Below are 17,247 nucleotides of genomic sequence, written 5' to 3' on the forward strand. Positions count from 1 at the left end.
AAAGTTTTTTTAAAAAACCCAAAAACCTGCTGCTGGAAGAGATACTTAGATGTCTTTGTACCTGCCGAGAATAGATATGGTACAGTGGATGATACTGGACCAGCACCATAGGTCTGGCGCTATTCTTAGCCTTGCCTGGCTTGCTGGGTAACCTTGGGCAAATCACTTAATCTGCCTTAGTTTTCTGTGACTGTAAAATGGGGATAATGATGTGTCTATTTTGAAAAGCACATTGAAAGCTAGAGATGAAAACCACTATATAAAAGCTAGACAAACTATAACTGTTTATATAAATGTGCTTCATTGAATACTCATCGTATTTTCTCACGCAACAAAACAGTGTATTGAACTCCTTTTTACTAATTCCAAGACTCATATTGCACAAACTGCTCAAGTTCTTGTTAATACAGAAATGTACTTGGTTCAGTCAAAAAAAAAAAAAAAAAAAGATGGGGAATGTTGTGTAGACCAGTTTAAAGAGGCTGTCCTAAAGGCGTGGTATGGACAATTAGAGATTGCACTTATTGTAGAGTTTTGCCCCAATGTCCTTAGCCAGAAATTCCCTCACACGTACTGTTGTGCCTTGATCTGTACCAGTTTGTTGCCATCCTCCACCAACAGCACTGGCTTCATGTCAGGGATGCACTATGAATATATCTTCTTTAATCCTGCAGGATACGCAGTGCTTATAAATACAATATAGCATGGCATTTTGCACTTTTGCAGGTGAATGGGCACAGTGACCTCTCTCTTATTTAAGCAATGCACAAAGGATAGAGTGGTTATATCCTTCTCCCCCTTTACCTATATGTATCAGCAGCCCTAGAGACTTTGACCCCTATGTTGATAAGCCCTGTATTAAAGCAGTTGTTTCGAGGCTGTATGTAGATTCAGGAAGGTGTTATGTTTCACATTTTCAAATCTATGTCCACAACCTGGAGGTGTAGGGTAGTCAAACTCAGAATCTCTGATCTTGGGGAGTGAAGAATTTGCTGCTCTAAACCCTAACCATGGAATGTTTAAAACAATTTTCATTGGAAATAATTTGAGTTTTTATGCTATAGCTTTTGGGGTGGAGGGAGGCAGGAGGCAGCCCTCTTAAATTCTCCTGTGGTTTACCACAACCTAGACTTTGAAGCATTGTGCTAGTGCAAAGGTTCCCAAACATTTTTGCTGGAGCCCTATTTGGAGATTCATGTCCCATGCATGTGGCCCCTCTCTTGTCCCTTGGGGGGGACATGGTGGGGAGGGAAGCCCAGTACGTACGGGAACTGGATAATCCTCATGTAGGAGATGAGGAAGCCTTCCACTCCCTGCCATGGTAGGGCGATCTCCACTGCTGAGACCCGGCTCCCTGCCTGTCTCACTTCCCCCCCTGCCCAGAAGCGAACAATGCTGCACACCATGAGTACTGGCCCCCCTTGTGACCTCGGCCCTTCTGCGCAGTCCTGTCCGCTTCCCCCATGCAGGCTGTGTCTGGCAGGGGAAGTGAATGGGGTTCTGTGCCCTGTGCACCAGGAAATTGTATGTATGTATGTTCCGTCAGATGTTTTGTGGGATGAATGGGATGCATACAACAGGGAAGAAATAAAATGGTAAATCATTCATGGAAAATCTCTATATTATGTTACAAATAATGGGTTTGGTGCTCTTAGGAAAATCAAATAATAAAAAATTAAAACTCAGAGTAATGTCCACTGTCCCTTGAGTTCGCTGAGAAATGGGCAGGCAATCCACCGTGACTGTGCTGGCTTCGTCAACAGCAACAACAAAGCCAATGTCTTGCAGGGCCTATTGCATTATTTACAGCAGCAACGGTTGATATATCTAAATAAAAAAATAAAACACTGGTTGTAATTCTGGCAGCGCAGCCTTGTACGAAGGTATGTTGCAGGCAAGTAGTGGAATGGTGCTATGAAGAATAAGGACCTCTCAAAGCATTGAGTAGGTGATGTTGGATTTTTTTAAGGCTCATGCACCTTAGCCCTTAACAAGCAATCAGCATGCTTTCCCATAGGAAGTGAGAAAATCATAAAGATTAGGCATAGACTGTGTTGTGAATCTTGAAGACAAAAACTAAAATTGGCTTGAGAGTGAGCTAGTAGATATCGGCCAAGACTGGCTGGAAGCAGCAGATGAAGTCAAATGGATGATGCCAACTTCTCAGTGTGTTGTATTCTAAAAATAGCTGTGCCAGGAAGGCTATAAAAGCCCAAATGCTCTGTCCTCACCCCCAATCAATTCAGTTAACTACAGTGTCACTAAGAATTTTAGTAACCTGTTTAGACAGGACTCAAAAGCAAAAAATACCTTTTGAATGGGAAGATTCTAGTGCTTGTAAACCAGAAACCTTGTTGTAGAAACATTTTCACTGTTTTTGCTCTTTGCCTGGGACTTGTCCTTAGACTTATAAATTCTGCCCGCAGAGCAGAGAGCGGATGAGGACCTCATAAGCATCATGAGTCCCAGCCGGAGTTGCACTGTCCTATCCTGACAGAAATTAACATGACCTGTAAACAGTTCTGCAATGTAACATTGTAAGTCTCATGACTCCAAACCAATCTGCAATTTAAAATTATTTAATATTTGTGTTGCTGTCTCACCTGGAGGCTCCCATCAGAGAGCTATTGTGCTAGGGACTATACGCACACAACCAAAAGATGGAAAGTCCTCTGTTTCTGTAAGCAAATGTGGCTGCTGGAGGCAAGATTACATGCAGGGTGCTACTTGTCTACTCGCGCCTTTTGTAAATGCTCCACTGTAGCTAGATTTGAGATGACACAGCAGTGAATTCATTTTTTGGGTGGAGAGCTGGCAACAGCTGAAACAACTTTGTTGGGTTGAAGATGTGCAGGAAGGGGGGGAGGAGTGTCTGCAATGGGGAGGGGATACCACTGGCATTTTCTTGTTCAAAATTGAGCCACCTTTTCTGGGATGGGCCCGTTCACAAGTTGGCATGAAACCCTGCTTGAAGCATGGTGAAGTGGGCATGTTTTTGCAAGTGACCAGCACCCCCTGGGTTATGGCTTGTGAAATTACTTAACTGTTCCAAAAAATGCTATCCAGTGTCTTCTACAAGTGGCTGAATATCAGAGCTCTGAAACTTGCTTCACTAAAATAGCTGTAGTTTAATTTAGCATGGATTGAGGGAAGGAGAGATGCTGGCCTAGAGACCAAGATCTGGCAGTGTTTACTTTGCAGTTTACTTTCTTTTAGTCTGTTTGACAACATAGATTTTGTTCCATTTGCTGCGAGGGTCGGATGTGCTTGTTCCGTGGTTCTGCAAAGTACTTGAGTAGGTTTAATATTTAATCATGTTGTTTTCCAGACTGTCCTCCGTTGCCCTTGACTCCCTGACTTGTTTCCAGTTGTTTCTTCTGCTTTTACTGTTGGATCTGTTTGTAACATTTCTTACTGAGAATGCTGACATTAATGTAGACTATCTTACTGCTCCCTTTCTGTAGGCTTCCTTCTCCTTGCATTCACTGTCCCTAGACACATCAAGACCACTTTCTTTGCTGATCACTGGGAACAAGAATAAAAAGAGAGAGCACCTTCAAAATGAATCTACAGGGCACCTGAGTGTCCTTGCAGCCTGTGGAAGCTGGACTACTGGGCCTGGTGTTAGTCTAGCTCGACAACCCCAAATAAACCGTTTTTCCAGTGAGGGTTCCCCTCCTCCCCTGCATGTTCCTGTTCTGAACATAGTGACTGGTTTGGCAGAAGTCCACTACGCTCTTTTGTTTTGCATACAAGTAATCATTTACAAGTAATGATTCACATCAGTAGGATAGTAAATTGATTTACTGTCCCAATCATTCTGCAGCATGGTGGGTTGAAACTGCAGCCAGGGAAACTGTTTGTACTCTTTGTATACGTTTACAGTCCAGCAGAAAAACACTAGCTACTTACCATTTTAGTGTTGCTGTAATCTAGGCTATGTCATAGGACCTCATTGTTATGATGGCAGATGACCTCACCTAAGGTTAAAGTACCTGGTTAAACTTAAACAACCTTTTTAATAGTTTTATTAGTGCTGTGTTGTATCCAGTTCCAGAAGAATGGAGTGTCTGCATGAGAGGGACCCAGGTATTTAATAAAGGGATTATAGTAGCACCATTGTCAGGCAGGGTGGGAAAAACCAGGCAGGATGGTTTCTACTTGTCCCAGACACAGGCCAGGTCTGCATTAGAAACTTTTGCCAGTAGAGCAGTATTTATTAGGGGTGTAACTTCTTACAACATTTCTATACCAGAAAAAGTCCTAGCGTGTAAGCACATCTTATAGCAGCATAAAAGAACTTCTAGCTTATTTTACTTGGGAAACTGATATAAGCTACCTTGACAAAAGCACTTTTTTGCCAGCATAAGCTGCGTCTACACAAGAACTTCTGCCAGTATAGAAATGTGGGCAAAACTTTCTAGCATAGACCTCACCACAGTAAAAGAAAGGTTTGTCACACATACATGTACAGAAACTGCCAGGAATTTAAAGGAGATAACTGAAGAAAATAATCTGCCCTTCCAACAGAGTATCTAAAAGCACTTGAAACAAAACATGTAGGTTCTCCTATACTGACTGCATGCTGCTCCAGTCTCCACAACGAAGGGCGCCAACTGGCCCATGCTAAAACATGAGTGATAATGTAGGCTGCTGTTTACTTCCCACTGGTTAATTCTCCGATGTTGTCTGTGGCTATCTTTGGTGCCATTTTGCACTTAGTTTGAGTGACTTAATGGAATAAGTCCAGCTGGCTGAAGGACATGATTGCTTTTGGGTTGCAGAAGTGGGAAGGTGGATCTCTTGTACTCGACCTTAGACCAATGTTTCTTGGTGATTTGTTAAATTCTCTTAGGCACTACCACTAGTGGATTTTCACTATCACAGCCGAGTGTGATATGTGCTTATAAGACTGTTAACATGAAGGCCTTCTCCTGATTGGAATTTGGGAGGTATTAGCAAATGTGTTAGCAGCCTCGTATAGACAAAGCACAGTGCGCCTTTATCACATGTTAAATTGATCAAGTTAAACCTTCAGGGGAATCCTAAAGGCGCACTGTTATGTCTACACTAGGTTACTAACACCTTCAAAATCCTAGACTAAACTCCTAAATGGTTAGAGCTTATAGGCTTTCCTACTATGTGAAGTTCTGTAAGAACTCTGTTTCAGCTCATTTCTATAGGTGGTAGTGCATACCTACATCTCTTGTTTGGAAATACAAAACCGTGACTGGCACATACAATATTTCCTAGGTATCTTTTGTCTCAAGTCTTCTACCATATCAAAGTTAGTGAATGCTGGCACAAGGATGGCTATTGACTAATTTATTGCTAGGATTGCTTTGTATTCAGAACCACTGTACTGACTGATGTTTTTTAATCCCTATGAGAACTCCATGAATCCATGATGACTTTCAGTTCCCTGAACTAAGCCACATGCTGGAGAAGATGCTGGATACCTGTGTTTCCAGTTCTCAAATTAATAGTGGCAAATAATGTACTAGGCTCTCAGAGCCAGACTTCAAAGGTATTTAGGGACCTAAAGATGTACATAGGCCTTTCTGAAAATCCCACATCTTTAAGCACCTAAATATCATTGAAGATTAAAAACTAGACCTTCAGAATTTTTAATCTTGTAAAAGTGCTTTTTGAACATTGTAGCTACTGTCTGATGGAAGAAACCCTTATGGACTCTCTCCCTTTTGTAGGAACAAACACCAGCCGGTCCGGATACAGAAACTTGTCAACTTACGGGAACAAAGAACTGAGATACTTGGCTTTACCAGAACACTAAATAAGATTTTTAAAAAAAAATCAGGGTTCCTCAGAATTTCTACTGTGTGGTAGCCTTTCCCCGCCAAACACTCTAGTAGTTTGGCAGGATCTTCTTTCCTGCTTTTCCACCTTTCAATCTCTCATATAGCACGGTGTTTCTCTTGAACTTCATTGCAGGGTAGTGCTGGCTTTTTCTCCCCTTTAAATGCTGTGGTGTGGGTCACTCAGTACAAGCTGCTGGCATTAGATTGATGTTTCTGCATTTCTTCAAATTTCTACTTGGCGATTTCTCTTGAATATTATAACTGACCTGCTTTTTCTTTCTCTTTCACTATATCTCTATCACATTCTCTTCAATTCCCTCCCTCGCTCCTTCCACCTTTACTATTGCAGGTTCATCATGCCTAGTGGCATATAAAAAGACACCTCCCCCCGTCCCACCTCGGACCACCTCAAAGCCCTTCATCTCAGTCACCGTGCAGAGCAGCACTGAATCCGCCCAGGACACCTACCTAGATAGCCAGGACCACAAGAGTGAGGTCAACAGCCAGTCGGGACTGAGCAATTCTTCAGACAGCTTAGATAGCACCAGAACACCCAGCGTGACAAGAGGCAGTCTTGTGACTCCAGCCAGAGATGCTCCAGAGTTACCCCAGAAAAATGCAACCTTGAAAAGTGACAAAGGAACTCTGACTAGTGAAGAGCCTAAGGTGGAGAATATCCCCAAAAGGAAACTGTCGTCTATAGGAATACAAGTATGGAATAGTTTGTACTCCTTTGTGTAACAGAGAATGTTCTTAATGTATCCATTTGATATGTGTATTGTAACTAAAGGTGCAGCTGAAATAGCTAAAGAAATTAAACAGTTTGTAGAACAATCTTCCAGTGCACCCAGAGGTGAAGTATAACAAAATGTTCCTATAACAGGCCAAAAGAGACTATGTTCAGTGCAGAATTAAAAGAAGTGTCAGAAAATAATGGAGCTCTGTTAAATAGGTAATTCTCTTTAAAGAGGCTTCTTGCCAAAAGTACATATACACAAATGCGAGTTTGTGTGCCATACTGTATTTTGAAGTCGCCCTGCTTGCTCTCAATCAAAAATTCAAGGCATTACTTCATTTAAGATTCAAATGTTCCATTACAGAACTATTAAGCATATTTAGGGCTAGTATCATATGTAATGGCTATAGCAGTGGTTCTCAACCAGGGATACACATACCTCGGGATATGCGGAGGTCTTCCAGGGGTGCATCAACTCATGTAGAGATTTGCCTGGTTTTACAACAGGCTACATAAAAAGCACTAGCAAAGTCAGCACACACTAAAATTTCATACAATGGCTTGTTTTACTGCTTTATCTATTATAAACTGAAATGTAAGTACAATATTTATATTCCAGTAAATTTATTTTATATAATTATATGGTAAAAATGAAAGTAAGCAATTGTTCAGTAGTAGTGTGCTGTGACACTTTTTTGTATTTTTATGTCTGATTTTGTAAGTAAGTAGTTTTTAAGTGAGGTGAAACTTGGGCTACACAAAACTAATCAGACTCCTTAATGGAGGGACAGTAGTCAAGAGAGGTTGAGAATTACTGAGCTATAGCATCCTGGCTCTGATACAGTCTTCCCATGGGAGTGCCCGTCCTTCACCTGCATTGGTTCTCTGAGAACTTCTGTTTCTGGAAACCATGTAAATCTACATGCAAACTAATGAAAATCAGTTGCTGGCTTTAAAGCCCAATGAAAACTGCTCAGGGAGAAGTGTATCCATGCTTTGTCCTGCAAAGGCTGACTTTTTTTTTTTTAAACTTCTCCAAATCTGCTGTTTGCCTTTTGCTTTAGACAAAATTTTAAATGCAGGTGGCTAAACATTTTGCTCATCTGTTGTGTCCATAAGTTCCTGCTGCATATGTCACCTTATGACATGCTGACGTAGTAGCCTTCCCACTTGCAAGTCTAAATGCAAAACGTGGGTTCAGCAGGTGTGAGTATGCGTTCTGAAAGTGCAGTTTAAAACACGTCTTCTACAGCATCAGACTTTCCAGTTTTGTTCAATGTGTAGGAACAACTCTTCATCCAGAGTAATATTTATATCCATATAAATAGATTAAACTCTTCCTTGTTGAAGCCATATCCAAAGCAGACAGGCTAGTCCTGGTTTGCCAATTTTGTCTACAGTTAATCATTCTGAATGCTCTGCAAGTTTGGCATGCAAACTGGACATAACATTAGGCTTTAAATTGGGTTGTGAATTTCTCTGCTGCTGAGGTCTAGCTGGCAGAGTAGCTTCCAATGTCACCTTGATATTGATTCTTCCCCACAGAAATAGTGGGAGTTAGAGCAAACTGGGATGGGGTGGAGGTGGAGGGTAGGGGGAGAATTCCCTTTTTGAAATGGTTAGGCTTTTAAGTTCCTCCCTGACCCAATTGTGGGGTCGAGGTTCTCGTGCTGTGACCCATTCCTCCCTACCTCCAGCACCTGGATTTCACCTAGTGCTTCAGTTAACTCATCAGAGGCTTCCACATTGTTCTTGGGTGGAGAGAGCAGAAGTTAATGACCAGGTACTTGGCTTCAGAAAGTTTGAGAACCCTGTTCTAGGGATACCCCTTGATCAGTCAGTCTGTTACCCTCTCTAGTCTCAGAACAGCCATCTGCCTGCCTGCCTGCCTTGTACATGTAACTGCTCTGAGGTGCAAAAATCCTTCCCCTACCTGTTTCTGTCGTGGCAGTTAAAAGAGCTAGATCCAGAATGGCTGTCTGGCTACTGCAGGGCCAGGAATAAAATCTGATATCCTGAGCAGATTGGGGCACTGGTGACTCCTCCTTGGGCTAGCGGTATTGTGCCATCCATCCTGGAACTGCCTTCGAATAGGTTTACAGCATCTGCATGTTGTGTGGGTGGGTGCAGCTCTCCTGTTCTACTAACGTGAATGCTAGCAGCAAGTTTTTGTGTTTTGTTCCTTGTCTGTATTTTTTTTGTTTAATAAGGTTGACTGCCTTCAGCCAGTGGCAAAAGAGGAGCCCCCTCCACCAGTCACCAAATTCCAGTCCATCGGAGTGCAGGTAGAGGGCGAGTGGCGGTAAGTGAAAGATGCAGGCTCTTTTATTTGATCCCTTTACACTTCATTTTCCCATTTAGCATAGACCTTTGTGTCTCCTCAGCTTCATGCTTCTGTACTGTGTTGAGTGGCGGGGAGGGGGCCACAGAACCCCTTTGTCAGCCATACATGCCTTTATCAAAAAAAAGTCCTTGCTCTGTAATGTAAACAGCCAAATCAATGGGAGCTTGAAATAAAAACCTAACCAGGGATGTAATTGTAGATGCGTGTCAGTCATTTTGTCTGAATGACTATTGCAGTAAGCAGGCAACCCTATAATTTTGTCTGTCTGCATGTGTGGTGTGTGTATTCGTGTGTAAGGGGATGGGCTGGGCAGAACAAGGCTCCGCTGCACACATCGTAAACAAACGGTTTCATTGTATACCAGCGTGTGAATCCAGCCAGTTGGAGGGCCACCTTTAATTCTCTTGCTCCTGCTCTTTCTGCAGAAACAACCACTCTCGCAGTATGTCCTCCAAACAGGACACCGATTCTGACACGCAGGAACCGAATCACTCTAGCTGTAAATCCTCTGAAAGAAGCCTTGCTGATTGCCCCCCACGCCACAACTCCGTCAGCGTTGATGCTAGCATCAGGCAACCAGCCAAGCCCTCCCAGTTCAAGAGAAACCTCTCCTATGGAGATAGCAGTGACCCAGCCCTAGAGCCTTCCTCCCTCCCTCCTCCTGACCCTTGGCTCGAGACCTCCTCCAACTCACCAGCAGAACCCACACAACCAGGAGCCTGCAGGCGGGATGGGTACTGGTTTCTGAAACTGCTGCAGGCAGAAACAGAAAGGTTAGAAGGATGGTGCCGTCAGATGGACCAGGAGACCAAAGAGAACAATCTCTCTGAAGAAGGTGCGTATTGAGAACTGCATGGCATTGGAGAAGTACGATGGGTATAACTGAAATGGGGCAAACCTGTTCGTAGTGGCCTGATACAGAAACTGGTGATGGGATGAAATTTAAGGAAAGGAAAATTGAAGCTGAATAATTGGAGAAGCTTCCTGACAGTGAGGGTATGTCTACACAGGGATAAAAAACTTGCAGCTGGCCCAGCTCAGCTGGCTCAGGCTGTGGGACTGAAAACCCTGTAAGGGGGTAGGATCCCAGAGCTCAATCTCCAGCCTGAGTCCAAACATCTACATAGCAATGTTTTGATCCTGCAAGCATGGGCCATCCATGGCCGTGCCATGGGTCTTTTATCCCTGTGTAGACTGATCCTAAGACTTGCTAGCATGTGGAACAATCTGACAAAGGAAATGGGTGGAAAACCTAGTATATATGCTGTGGAAAACAGGCTTACCCTGGCCAGAAGGGGATTGAATGGGATAAGTTTTAGAGTGATTCTCGAATCTCATGGAGCAAACGGAGAGTTTGGTTACTTAGGAACGTAAACGTGGGTGATACTGCAGGCATGACCTTTACCTAGGGCTGGGCTGTAATGCTACAAGCTGCACTCCTCTAGGAGTGATTCAGTCACAAATCACAGCTCCATTGTTGGGGAGTGGGCTACTTCATCCCTTTTTACTCTTCATTTTCCCCTTCCCCAGCTCCCGTACACCAAATCAGCAGTGCTGGCTGGCAAGTCAGATGGGCAGTGCAGGACTGTGACCTCTCTTGGACCCTCCTTACCCACTTACTTGCAAGGGCAGTATCAAGGGACCAGCCTTTTGCTTTCCCCACATAGCATGAACTGCAGGCTGAGCAGCCCTTGCTCATTTGAGCAAGGGTTTAATAGGGGATGAGGTCCATCTAGTAAATATTTCGTAGCCAATTCTTTAATGCAAAATTAAGTCTGAAAGTGTGTTTGAAGAGAGTCCAGCTCATGCCCAACAAACCGGACCAAAATACTAAAAAAGTTAAAGCCTGGAAAAGGTAAAGGATCTGTCATTAAGTTCCTCACTGCCATATGATCCTGCAGTGCCTTTGAGAGCTCTTGCTTTGTCTTCAGCTGAGCCCCCAGTAGTAAAAAACCCAAATACTTTTACTAGTGGCAAGTGGGGACAATGTTTCCACACCTAAGAGCTCCTCTGACCACTCTGTGCGGAAGAGTCTTTAAATCCGGGACCTCAACACTTCGTTCTGCTAAATATTTATGAACTGCTCAGTGTTTAAACCTTTCTGTGAAAAGAGATGATTGGTCTGCCCTCCTTGTGTCCTCTTGTATTTTGGAAGAGTGGGTTAAGGTCTGTCTGAGTGCGTGTGCCTGCAGGTCTGGGTTATTGCTCATGCAGTAGGGGCTTGCCTATAGATTGTGCCTTAAAAAACTTGTCATTCAACCTTGCTGTAGGCTCTAATCTAATGATTTTAGTGCCCTGCTCTGTTTTAGGAAGCATAGAGCTATAGATATCGATAGTATTGTGTACAGATTGGACAATAAGTGAAGCAGTCCATCACAGCTGGTATGTGGCTTCCCTTCTCTGTAGAATTAACTGTCTTAGGGGGTCTCTGGAATTCACTTTCTTGAAATGCATATCAGAGGGATAAGAGGATCTAGAAGATATCAGATTGGCTTCTAAGGGTCCGACTACACTGCCAAAAAAAAAACCAAACCCACAGCAGTGAGTCTCCGAGCCAGCTCAACTGACTTGGGCTTGCACTGTGGGGCTAAAAATAGCAGTGTAGATGTTCACTCTCAGGTAGCTCCAGCCTATTCTTAACCCCATAGCATGAGCCCAAGTCAGTTATCCGGGCTCTGAGACTCGCTGCCGTAGGTGTCTTTGCCATGTAGACATATTCTAAAATGACTCCTTTGCCTTGGCACTTCAGTAAAGCTCTCTTGCAAACAGAGAATCTTGTGGCAGCATGGCTAGCTGCCATCCTTGGTGGTTCTCTTGGCAGTAGAGCAAGGGAGAACAAAGTGTACAATTTTCCTTGGAGAATGAGTGTAAGCTGATACAAATAAATGCTGGGAAGCATCTTGACCTTTTGAAACTTTTTTTGCTGCATTCATCTGTCTTTGTTTTTTATCTAACATCTTAAATTCCTGTTTCTTCCTAGTCTTAGGAAAAGTCCTCAGCGCAGTGGGCAGCGCACAGTTACTAATGTCACAAAAGTTCCAGCAGTTCCGGGGCCTCTGCGAGCAAAACTTGGTGAGTAGAAGTAACTCGAAAAAGTATATCTTCATAAGCACTGTAAATGGCAGGCTGCTATAGCATGGTTGGTATGTGGCTGTGTGTGAACATGAGGCCTTTTTAAGAGCTTGCCCAGGTTTTAAAATGGCAATAGTCTAATCACAGCTCTGTACTGCTAAGCTGAAGCAGCTCTGTTTATAATATGACCTGGCCATTTCCTGGTGCCAAAGATGATTATGCTTTTTAAATAAAAACTAAACCCATCTCACAAGCTGTGCAGAAACAGGAGGCCAACGTTCTTAACGCACTTACTGTCCGTTAGCCACCAAAGAGGGGTAGCTTGGCACATGACAAATTTTCTTAGTGTGTGCAACATTAAAGCCATGTTCTGCCTTGAGATACCTGTTCATGATTCTCATTGACATCTATGGTAGCCAAGCACACCTATGTGAAGGTAGAATTTGGCTGGAAGTATTTATCAGGGAGGATTGAAACAAATGTCTGCCAATATAAATTTACTCCAGGCTTGAATCCTGACAGGCAGCAGAGAGGTTGTGCACTCAGGATGCCTGCTTGAACCACATCTTTTATTACTTCTGAAGTGCTTTTCAAGGTGAACTGCAAAGGGTTAGCCAAAAATGAAGTGTTTGTAAAAAGCCCCCAAGCCTTCTCGGAGTACACTTCCTCTGCATGGCTGATGGAACCGTCCCCACAGGACTGATTCCAGTTGCTTGTAAAATGCAGTGTGTGAATCAGACTTCTTCAAACATGGCAAAGCTGCTTGTCCTAGCTGAGGATTCAGCAGGATAAACTTACAATTTTTAAAACTGTATTTTTAGGTTTATCCCAGCATGAAAGCCCCTTTCTGTTTAGGAAACACTTCAATCAGGGCTCAGCAGCTTTTGTTGAAATCCCGGGGAAAATAATTAGCCTTCAGGCTGAGATCTGAGTGAAACTGCAGGCTCAGTGGACATTTCTTGGAAAAGTTATGGGCCATGAAAATAGGGGATAGTGTTAAATGTCTGCTTTTTGGTTTTGCTGACAGTAGCTGTAATGACATTTGCATTGGCAGGGGATCCAGGGGCCAGACTTTCAAGAGAGCTCAGCATGTGGGGTGCATGCTGAGTACTGAGATCTTTTAAAAATCTGACGCCAATTGTGTGTGCTGAGCAGTCTAAAAGCCAGGCCCATGTGCGGAGCTCAGATTCTTCAGGGATCCAACTTCGGTTTCTTTGGAACAGTTAACTGTTTGGAGAAAATTCTGACACCTATTTAGAAACTTTCAAACCAGTTTTGGGTTCCTGCTAAACTTCCACAGTTCCATTTCAGAGAGAATATATTTTACTTCTGACCAAGTTCTAGCAGAAACGAACAGTTTGTTTGCATTTCTATGCATTCCATTTGGTCTGATCGTGCTTTATCCAGTCTTTGTTATTTCAAGTATTACTATAGCATCTAGATGTCTCAAAACCACATTTTCTGGTCTCTGAACTCAAACTTGAGACTTTCAACATGATAGGAACTTCACCAGGCTAAGCAGCCATCTTGCTTTCTGCTGCCACCATGTACTTGGATTCTTGATTAGGTCTCTTCTGTGGTGAATGCTGTCAGGATGTTTTAGACCTTGTTTGTGAGTTGGCCAAGAACACGGCCTCATGAGTAATATCTCTGCGGGACAGGGTACTTTCTCCAGGGGCTTGTCTGAGACTGTGGAATGAATTCCCTCAAGAACTAATCATCACCATCTTCGCTCCAAGCGCAAGGCATGTTTTTTGACCGTGCCTTCTGTAACATAGCAACATGTATATTTTAAAAACCCTACCAAAACAAGGTACTGCACTGGAACAGAATGAGAGAACAAACGTGACAGATATGTAGTCACATTACTTAAGCACTGTCAAATGCACTCGTACTATGTTGATGAGTACAATATAAGAACCTATGTAAAACAGAATAGAACATGCACTGCATAGTGAAGATGAGACATTTGGTTGGCCTCTTCCTGTGGACACTTGAGAGAAACTTTTGCAGTTTCAATTGCAGTCAGTAGCTGTTGACAAGAGCTCAGAATTGCAAAGGGTGTAAAATGGCACAGACGATTGTAGTCTCATGACCTCAGTGGCATGCTGTTACTGATTATTTTCTTACTGATATCCTCTCCCTTGCAGAACCCCAATGCCAATCCCAGACCTACAGCCCAGGACCTAGCTGGGTTTTGGGATCTCTTGCAGTTGTCCATTGAAGACATCAGCATGAAATTTGATGAGCTCTACCACTTAAAGGCTAACAGCTGGCAACTGGCAGAAACACCGGAGAAGAAGGTGAGCATGGAGCAATTCAGAGTGGCCACAATACTAAGCACTGTGCTGAGTCAGCAATAGCCCTTCTATTGTAGATCAAGAACACAGGGCTTGGATCTCATGGATTAGATTTTTGGAATGCTGCTGTCTTCTGTTTGCTGTGGATGCTGTACCTGTTTAATGCATCTAATCATAATAGTGGTTTCCTGTATGTTGAGATGCAGAAAGAGGTCTCCCCCTTTCCCCCACACACACTCCGTAACCTCCAGTGAGGTGCTTTAAGAAGATTCCTATACAATAAATTAAAATGACAGTTTTTGGAGACTCCTGAAACCTTGGAGAAAAAAGTGTTTGGGGATAAAGGGGCAGATGAGTGAATAGGGCACAATTACATAGCAGGAGGTGAAGACAGGCTTTTTTTTAATGGATGTTGGATAAAGAGGCTCAGTTTATACTGAATAGGATGTAATAAGTACCTATGAGAACCATGTCACCAGATGTGTGCTGTGTTTCTATGCCTACATCCTACAACAGTTCTGGGGGTGGGGGGACGAGGGGGAGGATTGCCTCAACTCACTATGTATTTTAAAACTTGTATTGAACACTGCTGTTCTGCCTCCATCTCTGTTAATCTTCTCAACATGCTCTGATCCATCATTAAGCCCGAGGAGCAACCTGCAAACCTAGATCTGTTTCCCGGGGTGGGATTCTGTGCCACCAGAGACTGAGATTAAATGCACTGTCTGTTAAATGGAAAAGCAAAGAGTAAAAACGATACAACAAAAGTGTCTTGTATCAGAATCCTTTTCCTCGTTTCACTTGATTCTCTGGTGCTTAAAGACGTGTCTCTCTTCGGGCCACAAACCATCCCTTCTACTTGTTGGCTCAGAAGAGAGAGTACTTTTGTAAGTGCATTTTTATTTTATGTTTTGTCTTTCTTCTTACTGTCTCTCTAAAGGAAGAGAAGAAACCACCCCCTCCAGTGCCAAAGAAGCCAGCCAAGCCCAAAACCCCATTGAACCGTGACAAAGCCTCTGACTCTGTGGATAAGCAGCGCCAGGAAGCTCGCAAGCGTCTCATGGCAGCCAAACGGGCTGCCTCTGTCCGGCAGAATTCTGCCACGGAGAGTGCGGACAGCATTGAAATCTACGTCCCCGAGGCACAGACCCGCCTTTGAGCAAAGGGGAAGAGGAAGGAAAAATGCATTTTTCTAAGTCATTAAAAAGGAAAAAAAATTCTCTTAGTGTGATTTATTCGATCTAGAGATACTGAGCCAAGCTTACAAAGGGCTCCCAATTTGGCTTTTTTTCTCTGTTTTAAATAATGAAGATAAAAAAAAAAAAAAAATCCCACACACAACAACAACAAAATTCCCCTTTTGTTTTCTCACTGGCTGTGGTGTTGTGGAACAGACTGGACAGACACCTGGAAACCCAGCCCCTCCGACTTGGAATTTCAATCTTTTTACTTGTTCAATCTAATGAGAATTATTAGCTTGTTTACAAGAAGAGGACGACAAAAAAAATGAAGCCTTGAGCACTTGCCATGCTGCGTTCTTTCTCCTTCTCCTCAACTCTGTTCTTCCTTATCCTTAGGGTTTTTTTCTTCTACCTCTGATTCTATCCTGTCCACCTCCGCTCTCCCACTTTTTGCATGGCTTTGTTTACTGTGTTAGAAATAACCTCTCTTCCACAGAGCTCCCGAAGAGAACATCTGTTCAGCGTGTACTGTTGTTGCACTCTGCTAACGAGCAGCCTTTATTTTTCCTTTAGTGGGGGGGGGAGGGTATGGGTGCAGGGGCAGGGCAGCAGTGTTCACATATCTATATATTTGATTGAAATGAAAGCAGGAAAAGATCTGTGGAATGTAATACAGAGTTGTTAATGCAACCTGGAAGCAAACGTGTGCAATAAGGTGGTGATGGGGGCAGAACACAGTAGGCCGACTTCAAAAGAAAGATGCCCCACTCCAGGCACAGGATGGGAGCTGGAAAGATGACGTGGTGGAACAAGTGTGGAACGAACACACACACACACACACACACTTTTGTCCCCTTCTACAAATTTTATTTTCCTTGAGAATCACTTGTTGAAAAAGCAGCTGCTACACAGTGGGGACCTGCTTCAAGGGGAGGAAGGGTGGAATGATCGTGTATTTCCGGGCAGAGGACTGTGGGTTTTGTACAAAAAGGAAGGTCAGAGTGGCTAATGGCAGGCTAGCAACCTGCCTACCTGTATGTATGTGTACATATGCACATATACACTTACTAGGATCTGTATATTTAATGCATACACACGTATACATACCCATACACACGTGCAGATGGTGTATTAAAAGCACCTCAGTGAGAGTGGACGTATGTATAGCATATATTTTTACATGTACTATATCTAGATGTGTGTAAAAGTGTGTGTAAAAATATATACCCTGTGTGTAATCTGATTTTTTTCCTTGTATCCCATGCTTTTTTGGTGGGGGGAGGGGTTGCTAAATATTTTGATTCTGTTTAGCCTCTTCTCCCCCCTCAGGCCCCCTTTTCAGTCTAGCTTCTTGGAGCTGGGACTGAATGCCAGCATCGAGTTCTTTTCCACCCTCCCAAAATGAGCACTTGCCCCCAAATTGAGCAATCTTATTGTTTGAATGAGGAGATCTTGTGTGGGGGAAGTCCCAAAGGAATTTAAACCAGGGTGTTGATGATCAAAAAGGCAAAAAAAAATAAATAAAATCCTAAATCATGTTTAAGTGAATACTGTATACTGTGTCTATGCATATATAGTATTACAGATTTTTCCTCCTGCCCACCCAATATATAGATCTCATAGCCTGGAATGAGAACCTGTAAAAAAAAAAAAGTTTGACCATAAGCCACGTGGCTCAAATCCAGCATTGGTTTTTAAATTGGGTAGAAAGCTTTGACTTGCTGGAATTTTTTTAAATAGGGCTTTTTAGAGTTTCTTAGCATTTTAAAATTAGGAACATGTAGAATGTGAATTC

At 43.1% G+C, this 17,247-nt stretch overlaps 1 protein-coding gene across 3 annotated transcripts in view; it reads left to right on the top strand.

The window, feature by feature from the left end:
• Nucleotides 1–15,491, top strand: part of DLGAP4 (DLG associated protein 4) — a 96,855-nt gene extending 81,364 nt beyond the window's left edge. For all 3 annotated transcript variants that reach the window (XM_067554442.1, XM_067554443.1, XM_067554444.1), the window contains 6 exons: nucleotides 6,169–6,530; nucleotides 8,766–8,857; nucleotides 9,325–9,734; nucleotides 11,880–11,971; nucleotides 14,122–14,274; nucleotides 15,212–15,491. In XM_067554442.1, the coding sequence (XP_067410543.1) occupies nucleotides 6,169–6,530; nucleotides 8,766–8,857; nucleotides 9,325–9,734; nucleotides 11,880–11,971; nucleotides 14,122–14,274; nucleotides 15,212–15,430 (1,328 nt within the window). In that variant the 3' untranslated portion in view covers nucleotides 15,431–15,491. The remainder of the gene's footprint in view (nucleotides 1–6,168; nucleotides 6,531–8,765; nucleotides 8,858–9,324; nucleotides 9,735–11,879; nucleotides 11,972–14,121; nucleotides 14,275–15,211) is intronic.
• The last annotated feature ends 1,756 nt before the right edge of the window (nucleotides 15,492–17,247 follow it).

This window comes from Emydura macquarii, unplaced genomic scaffold (genome assembly GCF_026122565.2).
Source record: "Emydura macquarii macquarii isolate MOO-44397 ecotype Brisbane River unplaced genomic scaffold, CSIRO-AGI_Emac_v2 contig_1483, whole genome shotgun sequence".
Taxonomy (NCBI): domain Eukaryota; kingdom Metazoa; phylum Chordata; order Testudines; family Chelidae; genus Emydura; species Emydura macquarii.